This window comes from Engystomops pustulosus, chromosome 3, assembly GCF_040894005.1.
Source record: "Engystomops pustulosus chromosome 3, aEngPut4.maternal, whole genome shotgun sequence".
NCBI classification, from domain to species: domain Eukaryota; kingdom Metazoa; phylum Chordata; class Amphibia; order Anura; family Leptodactylidae; genus Engystomops; species Engystomops pustulosus.
The window spans coordinates 153,884,917-153,904,507 of NC_092413.1; the positions used below are offsets into that span (position 1 = coordinate 153,884,917).

Sequence of the window (19,591 nt, forward strand, 5' to 3'; positions counted from 1 at the left end):
CTCCGGGAGAGCGAGTGACCCACATGACCTGTGGTGTGGCACAACACTCGCTCACAACCTTGAAATACAGACAACTTTCAATAATCCTAGTGAAACAAAGCCCTATCTGTTGGTAGGACTGCCACCACTTCCTCCTGGCATATAAGAAACCAGCCCAGGATTTGTGGATAAATGAGCAGCCCATGTTAAATTGAATATGTAATCACATTAAAGGACATTCACCACCACATTTAGGGCTGGTAGACTGTCGCCAGAGGAATGCTCATTACTTTAGGGGTTAAGTGTGAGCCTTCTGGTACGTTCCAGCACGTCTGGTACACCGAATAAACGACTTTATAACAATAACCAAATGAGGCGCTCAGGCCACAGCTAGCGGAGCGCCTCCAGGCTCCATCTGAAGATAAAATATGCATGGCTCCTCTTGATATTCCCCCAGATCGGCTGGCCGCAAGTGCTGCAGACTCCTTTGCGCAGCCGCACTTCTTTCCTGCCAGCTGCGCAAGGTGTGTTGCTCACGCACATGTGCGAGATTAGCAGAAAGCCGGTGACATCACTTGCCCCCTTGGAACGTGACGTGGGGAAATATCAATGAGGGGGCGTCCATATTTTATCTTCGGACGGAGTCAGGAGGCGTTTATTCAGTGTAGCAGACACTGGCTCATACTTAACTTATAAGGTAACGAGCATTCCTTTGGTGGCAGTCTACTACCCTTAAATGTGGTGGTAGATGTCCTTTAACCCCTTCCCGACATTTGACGTAATAATACTGCATGGCGGGAGGTGCGTTCCCGCAAAATGCAGTATTATTACGTCATGCTTCTGGCGCCGGCTCCTGAACGGAGCCGGCGCCAGAAGCTGCGGGTGTCGGCTATATATTATAGCCGACACCTGCCTCTAACACCCGCGATCGGAGATTTCTCCGATCGCGGGTGTTATCCCCTAACACGCCGCGGTCGCGCTGACCGCGGCGTGTCAGAGGCATTTAAATGCAAGGTGAAGGGAATCGGACCCCCCCGCGGCGCTTACCGGGGGGGTCCGCTGCTCCGATCGCAGCCCCGGGACTGCCGGTGCCCGGGGCTGCGAGATCTTCATCCGGAAGCCGGGTCCTGCCTTCTGGCAGGACCTGGCTGTAAGACACTGGGCATGCGCAGCATGCTCAGTGTCTTACATTACACAGTGCAATACTTCTGTATTGCACTGTGTAACCTGTAAAATAGCTTGAACAAGTGATCAGAAGATCACTTGTTCAAGCTTAGATGTCATTACCTGTAAAAAAAGTTAAAACAATAAATAAAGGTTTTTAAAAATAAAAATAAATAATAAAAGAAAGTGAAAGTCCCCCCAAACACCACATTTCCCTTTACACAAGTAATAAAGTATAAAAAACACTAAATCACAAAAAAACCCCACTTATTTGGTATCGCCGCGTCCGTAACAATCTGTACAATAAATCCTAATCATAATTGGACCCGCTCGGTGAACGTGGTAAAAAAAAAACCCAAAAAACTTGCCAAAAATTAAAACTTTTTATCAAATTGCTTTACAAAAAATGTTCTAAAAAGTGATCCGAAAAAGTTACAAGCGCCAAAATGATACCACTGAAAAGAACAACTTGTCACGCAAAAAATAAGCTCACAACCAGCTCCGTCAACCAAAAAATACTATAGTTATGCCGCTATAAAGATGGCAATACTAAAACAAATTCAATTTTTTCTATTCTAGTTTTCCTTCAATAAAATTGGACAAATATAAATAAAACTATATAAATGAGGTATCACCGTAATCGTAGTGATCCGTAGAATAAAGATAATATATTATTGTTATGCTACAGCAAACCCCCCCCTCAAAAATGCTAAAAATCCAAAACAAGAATTGATGATTTTATTTTCCTCCACACGAAAAAACTTAATAAAATTGCTTCAATAAGCTAAACACCCTCTAAAATAAAGTTTTTTTTACAGTGCATCGCGTCTCGCAAAAAATAAGCCCTTATTTGTCTAAATTGCTTAAAAAATAAAGATTGTATAGCCTATTCCCAACGCGCGTTGTAATAGAATGGTGCGGCGGGTAGTGACTTGCCAACACGGTTCAGACACAGTGATCGGGGCAAGATGGCAGCTGATCCTAACAGCCATCCATCCTGCCCCATGGACCAGAAGGGTTATGTCCCCCCCACACACCCCCAGTTTATTATCGCTGCTATTGGCTCATCAATGCAGACCAGCCAATAGCAGTGAATTTACTTATGACGTCAGTAATACCGGTCACCATGTCTGTAGACACGGTGATCGGGGCAGAGTGGCGGCTGTTCCTGACAGCCACCAATTGTGCCTTGTGGTTCAGAGGGGTTTTGTTGCCACCCTCTGTCCATGTTTGCCGCTATTGGCTGGTCGATTTGGTCCAGCTAAAAGCAGCAATATTTGTCACAATGGGCATCGCTAGGGTGAATAAGAGCAACACTTGGCGATAATTTCCCTACTAAAACGAAGATATGGTACAAAAGCGCTGGCCGTGTACATTGTACAGATTACGCTGTACAACTCTTACGAGCTGTTCCAATGTGCAGGTCCTGCCGTATCATTTCTCCGTTTTCAAGAGGAAGATATTAGGAAACTAATATTGGGACAAGAAGGACGGGGCCCCTGTACCTCTGGTTTAGATGTTCCTGTGTTTTGCCAGGACAGCATTTTCCCGGTGAATTCTGCTGCTTCTAATGGTAGGACTCAATAAAGAGTCTGTTCCAAAAGAGGAGTTAGGATGGACACTATATACTAAGGATGGACACTATATACTAAGGATGGACACTATATACTACTAAGAGACCTGCGACAACTCCAAGTGTGACAAAAGTTTAGATGGTCCCCTGGTCTATTCTACCTCCTTATACGCAACACATTCAAAATTCACGCCCAACCTGTTGTGAATTCAGTAAAATGAATAATTGTAACAACTGGTAAGTCACGTTGCTCCCTATACCCCTCCATTATTTCATAAGGGGCGCCACATAACGGGCACTGAACGTTCCAGAAATAATTGCAATTTCCATCTTGGACTCCATCGCACATCGTATTTGGAAACCACCTGTATGTTCAAATGCTCATTTCACCACATGTATTACACTACACCACATATTACACCTTGCTAAATTCCCCAAGGGGTGTACATTCAACAATTAGGGTCACTTTTCGGGTTTTCCTCTGTTTTGGTACCACTACGGCTCTCCAAATGTATCCTGACACATGTGAAGGATTTCTTGCAAATTTGGCCTCTAAAAGACAAACACCCCTCTTTTCCTCTACTGTGCGCCCATAAAGCATTTTATATGCACATGTGGGGTACTTCTACACTCAGGAGAAATAGTTTTACACCTTTTTCGGGGTTATTTAATATATTATCCCTTGTGGCTTACATAAATTAGGGGTAAAGTGACATTTATAGGAAAATTTTCACCTTTTTAATGTTTAGGGCCTAATTGGATCATTCACCTGTAGGGGCAAATACATATATTGCACATTGCAAAATTCTCTAAGGGGTGTGTGTTCAAAAATTAGGATCACTTTTTGGATTCTTATCTGTTTTATACCACTAGGGCTCTCCAAATGCATGTCAAACATTTCTGTCAAATTTGGCTTCTAAAAGGCAAACCTCCCCCTTTCCTTTTACTGTGCGCCCATACAACATTTTATATACACATGTGGGGTACTTCTACACTCAAGCGAAATAGGTTTACACATTTTGGGGGGTTATTACATTTTTTTTTATCCCTTGTGGCTACAAAAAATTAGGGGTACAATGACCTTTATAAGAAAATGTTCACCTTTGTCCTATTTAAGCCCTAATTAAATCAAACACCTATATGGACAAATACTCATATTACACCTTACTAAATTCTCTAAGGGGTGTGCTTTCCAAAATGGTGTCACTTGTTGGGGTTCCGCTCTGTTTTGGTACCACTACGGCTCTCTAAATGCATCCTGACACATGTAAAGGATGTTTGTCAAATTTGGCCTTTAAAAGGCCAATGCCCCTCTTTCCCTTCTGAGCTTCACTGCGTACCCATACAATATTTTATTTGCATGTGTGGGGCAATTTTATACTCGGGAGAAATGCTAGTACACATTTTTTGGGGTTGTTTCATCTTTAATGCCTTATGGGATACAAAAATTAGCCGTAAAAGTGACTTTTTTGGGAAAATGTCCATCTTTTTCCTTTTAGGGACCTAATTGAAGCAAACACCTGTGGGGGAAAATACACATATTACACCTTGCTAAATTCTCCAAAGGGTGCACTTTCCAAAATAGTGACACTTGTTGGGGTTTTCCTCTGTTTTGGTACCACTAGGGCTCTCCAAATGCATCCTGACACATGTAATGGATGATTGTCAAATCTGGCTTCTAAAAGGCCAAAGCTCCTCCTTCCCTTCTGAGCCCCACTGTGTACCCATACAACACTTTATATGCAAAAGTGGTGCAGTTCTGTGCTTAGGAGAAATAGTTTTACACATTTATGGGGTTGTTTCATCTTTTATCCCTTGTGGCTTACAAAAATTTGGGGTAAAAGTGACTTTTTTTGAGAACATTTTCACCTTTTTTCCCTTTTGGGGCCTAATTGAATCAAACACCTGTTTGGGCAAATACACAAATTACACCTTGCTAAACTCTCCAAGGGGTGTACTTTCCAGAATGGTGTCTCTTGTTGGGGCTTTCCTCTGTTTTGGTACCATTATGGCTCTCCAAATGCATCCTGACACATGAAAACTTTTTCAGCCATATTTGCCCTGCAAAAACGAAACAACGCTCTTTCCATTCCAAGTGCCCCCCTGTGCCCGTACAGAAGGGTACAGTGACAAAATGGGCATTGGCATGCTCAGGAGGAATTTCCTTAAACATGGTAAAATGCATTTTCCTTTTTAACCCATTGTGAAGGTGCAAATTTTAGTGTTCAATGAATCTATTGTAAGATAAAATTACATTTCTGTAATTTCACTTTCATTTATCTTTCACCCTCATGAAACGCTCAAAGGGTTAACAAAATTCCCAAAGGTTGTTTTGAATATTTTGAGGGGTGTAGTTTCTAAAATGGTGTCATTTGTGGGGGTTTTCTATCATGTAGGCCTTATAAAGTCACTTCTAACTACACTGACCCTCCAAAAGTAGGTTTTGATGATTTTCGTGAAAATCTGAAAAATTGCACCTAAAGTTATAAGCCTCCTAACATCCTAAAAAAAAGGAAAAGATGTTTGAAAAATGATGCCAAGTTAAAGCAGACATATGGAAAATGTTAGTTATCAAGTTATTTTAGTGATATGACCAACTTTCCAAAAAGTAGAAAATTTTGAATTTTGAAAACATAGTTTTTTTCAAAATTTTTGGCAAATTTCCATTTATTTCATAAATAAATACCAAACATATTGATAAAATTTCTTGACCAGCATGAAGTACAATGTGTCACGAAAAAACAATCTCAAAATCAACTGGATATGTTAAAGTGTTCCAAAGTTATAACCACTTAAATAGACACATGTCAGATTTTAAAAAATGGGCCGTGTCAGGAAAGTGAAAAGTGGCTTCAGCGTTAAGGGGTTAAAGGCACACTAGACATAAAGCCATTGGATATGCCCTGATAGAGAGAGAACATGGTTCCACTTCTATCCTTCCATTATGTGTTTGGCGTATCTCCCCACCCCAGGGTCCTAGGACAGATTAAGACCCAGGTTGGAAATGTTACCAATACACATCTAAGACTTGCCATAACTGTCTTATAAAGTTACAGTGCTGAATGTCTGGTAGAACAGCTTTCTAGTGGAGCTGCTTCTCCCCATGACACCACTGGTTCAGCTAAGCTGCTACTGGGTGTTTAGGTGTGCTACTAAGCATTGTCCAGTCCAAACTCTCAAGCACTGAAAACAAACCTATATTTCTTCACCTATAATGATGTTATATTCTTATACTATCCATATTTATTAATCTGTTGTAATTTGCTCCAAAAATCGTGTCTAATGTCAGCCAAGGAAACCAATTGGAGGTGCAATGTCCCTTTTTGTTCTGCGTAGAACTAATTTCCAGCATGCGGGCTGTTCACTTCCCTCTTTACTATATTGAGTGAGTCTTAAACCAAGAGCTAGATATGGAAGCTTCTTTTTTTATGATGATTTACTTAGAGTTGATGCGCTTCTTTCCACCAGGTGGCAGCATTGTGCTGGAGCCTGACCCTGGCTGTGGGGATTATTAGCAGTAGGAGGGCAGCGTGGCTCACCTCCCGCCACTGTTTACCATTCCCTACTAGCGGAAGCCTTGACATCACCCAGGCAGCAGCCGTTGTGTCCTGAAAGATCAGCTCCCCATTCACAGTGTGCTGCGCACTTGTTCAGACATGTCCCTTCATTTTTCTTTCTTTCTCTCCCTTATATTAAAGGCAACTTATATCTGAGGCAGCCGTTCAGCTACTAAGCATCTGTTGCTGAGCAATGTGCAGCACAACATCTTCACACTGATAATGATGAGTGGAGCTATTTTCTCTTTGTTCTGTGTGCGGAGATAAAGCTAGCAGTCCACAGTCTACAGCATATTCATTACGCTGTCCTTGTGTACTACAGATCCATCACTAATATTTCACTTATATCAAGATCTCTCACGTTACTATTTAGCACATACAGATGTAGTCTGTACTCCGCATGCTCCTAGATATGCCATATTCCCTATGGATAGTGCTCCTCGCATCCCCTCACCATGAAAGACACTTTGTACACAGTCCTACAGGGAATGTCCACACTGGGGCCAAGAAAGACATGATCTTTGGATGCGGGTTAAACTCTACTTTTATGTAGATGGTTGTTAGCTCAGAGGGGAAACTGGATTGGCAGACCTTTACATTTGGCTGAATCACAGTTCCATCATGGCCACTGCTTCATATAAATAAATACATATAAATAAAAGTTCTTAGGTAAAAAAGATTGAAAAGGCAACCCTACAGCACATCACGTGTAGATTCCATAGGTTCTCATACTTGGAATAAAAACTTCAGGTTCGATAGATTGAAGTTGTGTACATATAATTGTAAAGTCTGTAGAATATTCCATTTGTCTGCTGATGTCCACTGCTATATATGGCTATTCTCTAGTTTACAATTGCCCTACTACATAGGTGGACACAGTTCACGTTATGTTTTCACATTGTAATAATAATAATTCCTTTATTTATATGGCGCAAAAGATTACACAGAGTTTTGCCAATTCTGTCCGTGTCCCCAATGGGGCTCACAATCTAATCAACCTACCAGTATATTTTGGAGTGTGGGAGGAAACCGACGCAAACACGGAGAGAACATACAAACTCTTTGCAGATGTTGACCACAGGACATGAACACAGGTCCCCAGTGCTGCAAGGCTGTAATGCTAACCACTGACCCACCGTGCTGCCCTGTTGTAGATGAGTTGCCGTTCTAACCACATTATTCTGGGGAAACATTCAAAGGTGATATAAATATATTTTACATATGACATAGCCCATGTTGCATTATAAATCCACAGTGATGTAGGTGAAAATTGTATGTGGTTTTCAAATGCAACATGTGAACCACTTGCCAAACACTCATCAGCTACACTCTCCGAATACAACCTTAGGCCCTCTGAACACAAACTTTTCTTTTTGGCCATGTGGATAGCCGAAGGACAAACTAGGTGGGCTCAGACACCTACCCTGTTTACCCGAAAAATAAGACCGTGTCTTATATAAATTTTTGCTCCTAAACACACGCTATGTCTTCTGGGGATGTCTTATTTTTTTGATGTTCAAGAATTCAATATTTATAAATATAATGTAATCATGTCATTAAAAACTCTGAATTCCATCAAGAATTTCTTGTGATTCCTTTTCCATGTGCAACAATCTATGGTACATTTGCCAATCCCACTATTTTAAGACCTGTATCATCTTCTTGAACCTCCTCATAATTCTCCAAAACCTGAATTTCTTGTGACTTAATTTCTTTTAGAACCATTGGCCCCAATCCCTAAAAGAGGACTTCATGTCCAGGTAGCTACTCGTAGTGCATTTGCAACATCACTGCTTTTATTCCATGAATTCTTCACCCTTTGTCACAACCTCATGCAGTGTCTAAAAGATCTAATCCTTATGTATAGCGTGGGGGGATCTGCTTCAATGACTGCCACTAGGTCTTTCTTTCAGGGGAGGCCTTATATTTCTAAGCCTTCAAAAAAATTGTACTAAGTCTTTTTTTTGGGGGGGGGGGTGCCTTCTTTCATGGAAACAGGGTAGCTAAACCCACCCAGACTGTCTTTTCTACTGTCAGCAGACCTCGCACACTGATGACAGACCACTTGATTGTGGTGATACACTCGCCTTCGTGTGGAAGTATTTTTAGTGGTTCCTGAACACATCCATTGTGATCATTACCGTTCTACTCGCCAGCAGACTTACACTTTATATCTTGTTATATATCACTTGTAATAAGATACTATGACTACCGGAACAAAGATGTGTGTCTAAGGTTTTGTCCATTCTGTGCTGACTCATTAGGTTCCATCAAGCACATGGGAGACCTTGTATATAGCGGCATTATTAATGGCTAGGGTCAGCCCCTGGTCACAGTCCATGTGGCTAGTGCACACTATGAAGCATGTGACCAGTGACGGGCAGCTTGTGACTCCTCTTTCAGGCAGGGTATAAAGAAACCTTTTGTGAGCCTCTGGGCTCCGGATTGTAAGCACAGGGTGTCAGCTGCCTGCAGATCCTCCAACTAATTAGACATCTAAACTTAGACAGACTAGTTGTTTGTGAGCCGGGCATGCATGTAATAACCTGCGTGTTTTCTATCTCGTATCCTGGTCTGTCTCATTCACATTAAAGGTCACTCCAGACCTGACACCCTGCTGATTTTACACATGAAAAGGAGAAATCACGGTCAAGATTTACAAGAACTCATTACTACAAGCTAATTAGAGTATTGGAGAGGCCTAAATGTAACATTTTTAAAATAGGAGGATTGGAAGTAAGGAACATATCAGAACTGTATACATGGATAATTTCATTTTCTTGCTCACCATGACAAAAAACTTACAAGAATTACAAGAATGGTCCCATCTTGGTAACCTCTACAAATGCCTCCCTGTGAAAGCATTTCTAGGATTAGAATATTGCTGACCTTCATCAACACAGCGCACCAATGGGTATATTACCCCTGGCCCCACCAGTCATCTGCATTAAGTGACTAGTAGTGGAGATTCTTCATTTCTTGTCATCAGTCATAGTCCTCACACAACCATGAGGATGTCTGATGACAGCAGGGCCCTGTTACTCTGCATCTTTAGAGGAAGAAGAGTGCAGTTCCCAATTTTGCCCTTACTGTTTAGCACAGGACAGCTTCCTTCTGAGTATTGGAAAAAGTGGCAAATCTGAATGATTGTCTCTTCAGTTGCTCACGTATCCAGACAATATAAATGACTATAGTTAGTGTTTCCCTGGAGTAGGCACTGAACACACAGAGGACACAAATATTTATAGCACTTTAAGAGCAGTGTGAGAAGTGCTCATTGTGAGAGGCGGGCAGCCATTAGTATAGAAGAAAGCTGCTGGCCAGCCCCGGGCCATGCTGTTCCCATCTTGACCTCTTCTCTGGTGGTTAGATCTTACACGCCTCACACAAGGGACTGCTCCACCGTGTTTTCTTGACCTGCTGCCTGTCCATTCACTCCCCATCTGTTATACTTTACTTAGAGAACAGTAGATGCCCTCCCCTTTATAAATCTCTCCTTCCAGGTGATAATTGATGCCCTGTCTTGCACAGGGCCGCCTGGGTGGTTTCTTAGCACTTGCTTTGTGAACTTGGTGTGTATTATTTCTGACTGGTAACAAAGTGATATTTCATGTGTAGGTTAATTGTAGGTTCTGTCGAAGACACTGTCGCAATATACATTAGTTTTATTAACATTGTATACATTTTATATATGGTGCTAAGCATGTCAAATAGACCTGTTCTAAGTACTAAAGAGGATGAGACCTGAGAAGAGTCATTTTACTAATGGTGGTATTAAGGCACCAGTCAGTTAATCTACAGTCTGTGTTACTGACCAGAGCTCTCCATTTATAGTTTTGGAACTTCAGAGCGGAAATCTTGCATTTCTGCATTCTTGGTGTCATTTTCACTCTAGAAACCTTATAGGAGATGAGCTGATATAGATCATTTTGAGTTCCAGAGTTACCTGACTGACGAGTTAAAGGTGTTGGTCATGATCCCTAAACGTTAGCAGGGTAAGTACAAGACCCTAATAGGATCAGCCAAATAATACTTACCCTGTTAGTGTGTGTAAAGTCGTCAGTAGGACGCCGGACTTCCTGTGGCGTCTTGAGTCCTGCTGCCTTCCAGTGGATGTAGGGAGCCTCCTTTGTCGTAACTACTCCATTAGCGTTGGTTGGAGGACGTCCACAAGGCTATCCAACCACCAGCAGTTTTACAAATCTTTTCCTTGTTAAATACTAGATGGGTGACTCTTCTGTACATATCCAGTACAGTTTTGTAGTTGTGTCCAACCCCTTTCAACTTCCATTTACCATTTTCCATGTCATAATCAATATTGTTCAGGATTACAGATGAGCTGACCCATTCAAGTTCAGTTGAGTTTGGGTACTGAACCCTAAGGCTCACCTCACAGGTAACCCTTTAAATGCTGCTTGGAGTCGGTGGTCACGCATGTCGCAGGTGTTATCGGAGGGGTGGCAGCTATGGAGTTGAGGTGAACACAAACTAATGGATGAAGTCCAAGTTCCGTAACATTGCGGTTTGGGTCCGTTCAGCACTATTCAGGATCTTTGCTGTCAGCTACATGCCTCAGCGTTCCCTATAGGCCAGCATTCACAGTCTTATCCAATGTTTTTACATTGTCATTTTTTTGTTTTTAAGAGCGTACCCAATCTCTAGGACATGGTGAGCCATGAAGACCAGTTTTCTAGCAGTCATTGTAATGTAACTAGATGAGCATATAGGATAGTGTTAGGATGCTGGTGGGTGGCACACACCCCTATGGTAATGCGTGGGTTTCAGAACTGTATTCCCATTCATCATACCGCCAGTACTAGATAAGCGCTGGATGCTACCTGTACCAGCCAGCTGCTGTTTGTTCTTTTTGCAATATTCATGTATGGGACTTTTACTTTCTAAACTATTGTGTCATTGTTCTTTCATGTACATCCTTTACACTGGTATTTTATACTTTATCTCTTCTGTTTAACTTGTGCAAATAGCAGAAGTAATAAATAGTTTTGTAGGAGGATTAGCGGTGTTCTTTATTCCTTTTTCTTTCTGTCTGAGTAAAGGCAAGGAGAGATCTTTTCTACCATTTAGCGGGAGGTTATAATAATAATTATAATCTTTATTTATGCAGCGCTACATCTAAGGACAAAATAAGCCATTAGAGAGCAATTATGTGGTTAGATGACAATGAGCGAGGGCCTTACAATCTTTTATGAAGTAGCATGGCTGTAAATATGTGTAGGGTATACAGCAGGCTAGCCATTGATTCCTAGCCATTCCTTGTTTTTGGATAGCCTTGCCTTAAAGTGAACCTGTCACCAGAAATACTTAATATAGTTTATTTTACATTACCTGGCTCCCAGACAGCAGTGTGTGGCGAGTCCCTGGGGAGGTGGGCAGCTGTAGACTGTGTGTTTGCCTGTGTCAGTCTCCCCTCCTCCTCACTAATGTCACTCCCTCAGCCCCCCCCACTTCCTGTCAAGTGCATTGAGTAGGCCATGGAAGGAGGGGAAAGTGTGCAGGAGAGGGAGCCAGGTCATGTGAATTAAACTTGTCAGAATTTTGAATAATTTCAGTAGTTTATACAAGGGCATTTTCAAAATAGGCATAGCACAGGCTATTGGAACCTGTCACCAGCTAAAAATGTAATTCCTGGCGACGGGTTCCCTTAAATAGGATACAAACACTTGTGGTTCTTTATACAAGCAATTGTCCCAAAATCTTGTAATATATATAATTACTATATTGGGCAGTGTAGTCTCAGGGGGTACAAGGCCGCTCACACACATTCTTCTCTTTACATATTTAATCCTATGTCTTAAAGGGAGACACTTGGGTATTAAAAGTTTAAATAATATTTATTAATTATATATGTATATATATATATGTGTGTATGTGTATATATGTGTGTATATGTATATTATAAATATTATATACAGATTCAGGCATGCTTTATATTCATTTTATAGCATTAGAATGCATAAGCTGCGATATCCTGGGGGCAGGGGGCTGGCATGCGATATACTACAGGGGGGCTGGCAGGCTGTATACTGCAGGGGGGCTGGCAGGCTGTATACTGCAGGGGGGCTGGCAGGCTGTATACTGCAGGGGGGCTGGCAGGCTGTATTCTGCAGGGGGGCTGGCAGGCTGTATACTGCAGGGGGGCTGGCAGGCTGTATACTGCAGGGGGGCTGGCAGGCTGTATACTGCAGGGGGGCTGGCAGGCTGTATATTACAGGGGCCTGTGTGACCATGGAAAGATTTCTGTCCACTGGAAGTAAACATAGAAGCTTTCTATAGAATGACAGTAAGCTCTAGAGATCTAGAAAACTGTGAGAAATTGATCTAGAAAGTATTTTGAAAAAATTGTTATTTTTCATCATACAAACGATAACATTAATTTGCCAAAGTGGGAATACCCCTTCAAGTGTAAATCAACATTTTTTTGCTATATTTTTTTTTTTTTTTTTTTTTTTTTATATTCCTGACAAATGGTTTGCTCACAAATAATTTGAAAATGGCCAGTGATATAGGATTGGGGGGGGGGAGGTGGAGCAGCTCAGGTAACCTATCCTGAGAATACAAATTCATAAATACAGGCAGTCCCCTACTTAAGAACACCCGACTTACATATGACCCCTAGTTACAAACGGACCACTGGATATTGGTAATTTATTGTCCTTTAGTCCTAGGCTACAATAAACAGCTGTAACAGTTATCACTGGTGTCTGTAATGAAGCTTTATTGTTAATCCTGGTTCGTATGACAACCCAACATTTTTAAAATCCAATTGTCACAGAGACCATGGCTGGGATTACAATGATAAAATATACAGTTCCGACTTAACATACAAATTCAACTTAAGAACAAACCTACAGACCCTATCTTGTATGTAACCCGGAGACTGCCTGTATTTGTGTACACCCCTTTAAGACAGTGTAAAATTTTAAAGTGTATGTGTTCTAGATAACTAGAAAAAAACAAAAGCTATGGATTATTATAGAAGTCTGTCCCTGCTGGTTTCTATTTACTTCCCTGCTGCAAAGATGTTTTTTTTTTTTTGTTTTTTTTTGTTTTTTTTTTAAAGCTTTTAGCAATGGCAACTCTCTGGCAAAAGTCTTAGTAATACAGATAGATAATATGTAGAATTATGGAGGAACCTATAGAAATTTTAGTTGCACCCCACATTTGAACACCAGAAAAAGAAAATCTATATGTGACGCCAATAAAAAATTCTGTGGTGGTCACACACACATCTCTGCAATAACTCTATGTGCACTCAGCATTTTCTCCGGCTCCACAGCCTGCAGTCTACAGCTATTCATTTTCTCCATGTTGCTGCAGGGCACAGACGGCTCATCCTATTGTATTTAGTCTCTGCTCTGGGTCATGTGACTTCAGAATCACATGACCCAATGATGTCATCCAAGGTCCTTGAATGTTACAGTGGGAGGGATGGAGAGAGCAGTGCAGATGCCCTGATTTCTCAGAGATTTAGGGCAGCAGCCCCCATCTTTATTACAGTGGTCAGGAGGTCTGGCAGTGCTGGATCCACCCGACCTTTGGACTACACGACGCAGACACTTTTTATCAAGAGTTTTCCTTGTTGAAAAAAATGTGTCTTATGGCACGAAAGATATGGTAATTTGTTACAAGATTAGTATTCAGTGCCTCAATAATTTGTCACCTGGAAACTATCCTGTGTGGGCGCCTATGGCGTGTGTTCACGGTACCGTGCTGTGGACGCAAAAAATATAAAGCATGCTATATTGCCAGCCATAAGAAGGGCCATGTGGCAGTCTTTCCTATGGAGAGGAGAGGGGTGAGCCGTGAGCTAATCCCTCCTACTATCAAGCGCGCTGACCTGTACTCGCCCTGGTTGTGGCCGGGCTGACCACACCTCATTGTGAATGTACCCCAACTAGAATTGTCATGGCCATTTTTCTAATTTCACTTTTTTAAAGAATTGGTTGGAGATTAATATCCAGAAAATATGAAATGAAGAAGTTTGATATTGGATAATTTATATCTTTGATCCTCAGCCTAAAATCTTTTAAGGTTGTCTTAAATTTAGATTGACTTGTCTGAATTTCCACCTCTGATGTGCAGAATAAGGATATTATGTTAAAAGCGAAGTGAAGGATTAGTGATTGTTGAGAGTCATCCACTCTGTAATGTAGAGGAACAGGTGCTGGGCAGATATGGACTTTAGGGAAACTTAACCCTTGTTCTTTGCACATGTTTAAGCCCCGAGGACCTTAAATGTGATGAAAAGTCCACTTCAAATAGCTGCTTTTTCTTTTACAGAGCTGCTCAGTATTTTGTATTGGATATGATGAAATTTACTTGCCAACAAAAAAAAATTCCACTTATCTGTGTCATCTGCACAGTGGAGATGTCCTCTAAATATCACGTGTAATTCATAGAACTTCAGTCTTACAACCATGTGTGTTCTTCATAAAGTTTGGGAATCCCTCTTTAAAATGTTTAATTTTATTTCCCTATAGAAAAAGTCAGAGAAATCCAAGAAAAACTTGAAGCTTTTATCGAAGCCCTTCATCAAGAAAAATAGTTCTAGTAGGTATCTGGACTGTCACGTTTATTTTTTATTATATTGTTTTTATATGTGTTAATTTTTTTTCTATATCTCACCCTTTTAGATTCTGAGAAAGGGAAACCTAGGTGTTGGTATTCATGAATTGCCTGTACAAAGCAAACTTTGTAAGCGGTGTCCTTTATAATAGACCTGCTCCAGGATGAGGATTGAAGCCGTGTGATGGCTTTCTATTACAGACTGGCTACTTGAGGACTTGTCGTCATATGTCTATAGAGGTCTCCAGTGAAGAGATGTGTCTACCTGTTGCTGCTGTTTTGTGTTTGTGCTGTACTTTGATCATATTTTTACTTGGGGCATAACGCAGCGTTTTATCATTTGTATACGTACATCCAAGCACTGTTTGCATGTGATATGAAATCCCCGCAGCAGCATAGGTAGTGCTGTCTTCACAATGAATTGAAAGCTCCAGCTACGCTGAGAAATTAACTTATTTGGTACTAAATTGTACTCCCCTGCACTTGTTTATAGCCAGAACAAATTAAATCTCTTTGGGCAGTATTTGCCAATGTACTTAAATGTCTGTTTTTCTTCTTTCATGGAGCACTTAAGTCAGCTCAAGTCCAAACATTAAGTTTACAGCAAATCAACCCTCGTATTTGGATTTGGTCATGCCAGGGAAGGAAGCACATATAAAAATTTTTGATTCAGGTCTGTGACAAGGGGAATATATAATCCACCATCCCATTCTGTATGTCAGACAGGCAACTATTTATTGCAGCCGGCACATATTCTTTTAATTGTTTTGCTTTTCATATCCACATTTAATGAAAAGAAGAAAACATTAAACAATCCTCAATCTTAATTTCCCACTTTGTACATGTTGGGGGTTTGAGGTTACAAGAGAGAGTTTTTAGGGTGTCTGGGATTTTATGGACAACACTTACATGCACGGCTACTTTAACAATTTTTTTGTATTTATCATTGAACAATTTGTTTTTGCACTTAGAATGTTCATAATTTTTACAACTTTGTCGCACAACATGTGGATGTAATTTTTACAGTAACTTAAATTTCAAAGTTTTTAGCCTATGGACATGTTCTGTTCAATATGTGTAAATATGGCTCTACTCAGCCCTGCCTGCTTTATAACATGCTGCCTGCCTTTGGGATATACCTGCATTTTCATTAGTTCAAGTTGGACAACATTTTCTGTAAGTGCTCGACAACCGCCTAAAGCCATATTTGGGGTCCCTCATAGAGGTCTATGGCACTTGGTCACGGTACGGTAAGCACACAGTCTCTCACTGCACCACGTCCAAGCCGGACGGCCACGTCACAAAAGCAGGTCGTATTTTCTGCCTGATTTGCAGCAGCTTGGCTTTTTATAGAGAGGGGACTGGTGAGGAGCACTCGTTCTCCACCCTACTCCACTCGGTTGTGTGCCTCAACCTGCTTCCAGTCCAGGTGAAGCACATGGTCATGCGCATGAGGCCTAAATGAGTTATAATAACCAAGATATCTAAAACAATAAAGTAGAACCCCCCCCCCCCCCCTTTAAGTCTTTTTTTTTTTTACCAAAATCCAAATAGATGGCAAAATATCCGTGATCATTCTTTACTGAACAGGTCTCAATATATTGGATAGAAACAAGATCGCCCGCCAGCACATGTCTTAACATAAAAGTAGCTTGAATACAGTCCTAGTAGAGAAAAATCCTTAAACAGAAGTCTTTTGACCCAGCCCTAAGTCCAAACGCTGGCCGTGTGTGAGAGCATCAGTGGTGCTGCAGATGAGTACTTCTCAGACATCTGGTCCATAATGTTCTCCTAGGCACAGACATTATTACTGAACTGGAATTTTAAAAAAAATCTAAAAATTTAGTAGAAAACAACAAAAGTGTTTGTCATAACTTTTGGCATAATTTGTTACTTGAACCTGTCTTAGATGCTCTTTATGGATTTCACACTGTCACTAAGTATTGTACCGCTGGTAATGAAATGGCGTCTCTTCAGATTGCAGGACTTGTCTGTGTTGCACAGTTTCCTGGATGAAATAAATGTTGTAATCAATTTGTTTTGTGAGATACATAACAGCTGTATACAGCATGATGTATTGGAAGAACTCAGATATTTATTACATGCTATGGTCATTTGTTGGAAAGCAATTAAAAACAAAAAGAACTTTTCAACACTTTTTATGTCTTTTTATTAATGCTCTGGTTGAATATCTAATAACGTACATGGTGTTCATCACTTAGAATACATATTAAAGGGGTTGTCCAGTTTCCACAAAGGAATATCCTGGCTCCTCTTCTCTGCTCTGTGTCCTGCACTGGTTGTATGCAACGGGATCGGGATCCGGAGCAGAACTGCGTAAGAAGCAGAAGGACCCGGAAGTACTTGCCTCTCCTGGGTTTTCTTTGGCCGTTCTGCTCTGGGTCCTGAACTCGACATATACAACCAGTGTAAGGATTGCTGACACTGCCACACAGCCCCTTGCACCAATGAAAGCTGTTACATCAGTTATGGAAGTGCTCATGGGACAATCGGCATAGTGTGGACCTCAACTCACAGCTTGACAGGTTGAGGTTGCATGTGGCCAGTTGTGCACCCCTGAATCCCCATTAAATCAAGATAAATATAACTGCAATATGTATATGGTCAGGAGTAAAGCTCCCGTGCTTTGGGTTAGAGGAATAAGGCACCAGGAAGGAATGCCTACATTTATCTCAAGCACTTCTTGAAGGACCAGGAAAACGGGACTCTTGAGTTGAAGTCGTGGAGTCCATTTTGAAGGAGCGGGAGTTGGAGGCTTGGTTTACCGACTTCACAGCCTTGATTTTCATACAGTAATGTCTTTATGAAAGGATCTTGATAAAGAGAACTACCTAGTATAAAATGTATTGTTTTACCAGGTACACAGCTACTTTATTTTCCTACAAAATATTGGGGGAATTTCTATATGAAACCCTTATACAGGCATTCCCCTACTTAAGTACACCCAACTTACAGACAACCAATAGTTACAGACAGAGCCCTATGACCTCTGGTAAAGCTCTCTGAAAGCTTTACTATAGTCCCAGGCAGCAATAATCAGCTGTAAGATGTCTGTAATGAAGCTTTATTGATTATTCTTCGTCCCATTACAGCAAAAAATGTTTAAACCCCAGTTGTCACTGGGGCCAAATTTTTTTTGTCTGGGGCTACCATTATAAAATATACAGTTTCGACTTACATACAAATTCAACTTAAGAATAAACCTCGGGACCCTATCTTGTACGTAACCCGGGGACTGCCTGTACATCAAAGACCATTTGCCTTTCCTCTAGTTTCTATAGTGCACAACATTTCATACTCCTTCTCAGAGGTTAATGTTCGGTTAATCCTCAAACCTGCTCCTAGCAAGGTGGAAAGCGTATAAATGGTCACATAGAAATCTAGAAAATCGATTGACATGGTGACCATAAAGAATATACGTTTTACTATACAACAGGTGCATTGGAACTTGATAGAAAAATTTAGAGCTGCTTTTCTTTACATGTTGAAAAGATCAGAGATATAGAGCCAAGCAGTGATAAATTATCTTCCTGGTTTCTGATCTTAAACTGATAGGAGTTGTCAGAGGGCATTTAAAAAAGTAAAACGCTTCTCTAATATGATCTGCAGTGAAATACGTGCGTAACTGCTTTCCCTATTTAACTTATATGATGTTAGTTTTTGTGTGTGAAGGGCTTTTTCTAAATGCCTGTAGTACACAAAGCTTAAAAAGTTTGCTTGCCAATAAAAATACACGATGACCCTTAGGGTGAAGACACACATGGCGTTTTTGGGCCGTTTTTACTGAGTGCGTTTTCAGATCGTTAAAAACGCATGCGTTAAAAAACGCATCCGTTTTTTAAAAACGCATGCGTTTTTGTCCGTTTTTCAGTGCGCAATTTCGGAAAACGGACAAAAACACATGCGTTTTCAAAAAACGCATGCGTTTTTAAAAAACGGATGCGTTTTTTAACGCATGCGTTTTTAACGATCTGAAAACGCCCTTAGTAAAAACGGCCCAAAAATGCCATGTGTGTCTTCACCCTTAGGGCTCTTTTACATTGCCGTTGTTTTTCATGTCTGGAGTTCAGTGATTTCCATGGATGCTTCACAAAGCCATTGATTTCAATGGGTGTTTTCACATTGTATTTTCACTGATCCCCTGTCCATGGAAAACATTATGAAACATGTCTTATTTCTTTCACTAATGCGGATCATGGAGGCAATAGAAGTCTACGAGTTTGCAAAAAAAAAAATGTGATGAAACGTGAATAACGAGGCTGAAAAACCAGGTGTGAGATGTTTTTGTTTGCGGACACAGAGACAAAACGCTTTGAATACGCAACTGGAGTTGAGCACCAACGCCAATATGAAAGAGCCCGTAGGATTAGCACACATCTAATTTTTAATTTCCATTATAAATCTCCACTGAAAAATAAATTGAGTATCTAAACTAATTCAATACTCGAATAAAAGTTTTCTTTAACCCCTTCATGACTCCAGCCATTCAGACATTCTGCATCTTTCTGACAAATCCCTTTTGTTTTCAAATCTGACGTCACTTTATGTTTTGGAACAATGTGATTTTCTTGTGAAACATTTGGGTGACATGATAAGCATGTACGGTATTTTTTGTCAAAACAGAAATTTGTCAAAAATTCTCTATTTTTAAATCTTTCTGCTTTTCAGACAGTCATGCCACTCCAATAACCTAATAACAAATATTTTCATA

The 19,591-nt window shown here is 40.7% G+C and overlaps 1 protein-coding gene across 5 annotated transcripts in view; it reads left to right on the plus strand.

Annotated features, from left to right (window-relative positions):
* The window catches only part of OPA1 (OPA1 mitochondrial dynamin like GTPase), a 93,082-nt gene extending 76,070 nt beyond the window's left edge, over nucleotides 1-17,012 (plus strand). For all 5 annotated transcript variants that reach the window (XM_072142626.1, XM_072142629.1, XM_072142628.1 and 2 more), the window contains 2 exons: nucleotides 14,775-14,844; nucleotides 14,928-17,012. In XM_072142626.1, the coding sequence (XP_071998727.1) occupies nucleotides 14,775-14,839 (65 nt within the window). In that variant the 3' untranslated portion in view covers nucleotides 14,840-14,844; nucleotides 14,928-17,012. The remainder of the gene's footprint in view (nucleotides 1-14,774; nucleotides 14,845-14,927) is intronic.
* The last annotated feature ends 2,579 nt before the right edge of the window (nucleotides 17,013-19,591 follow it).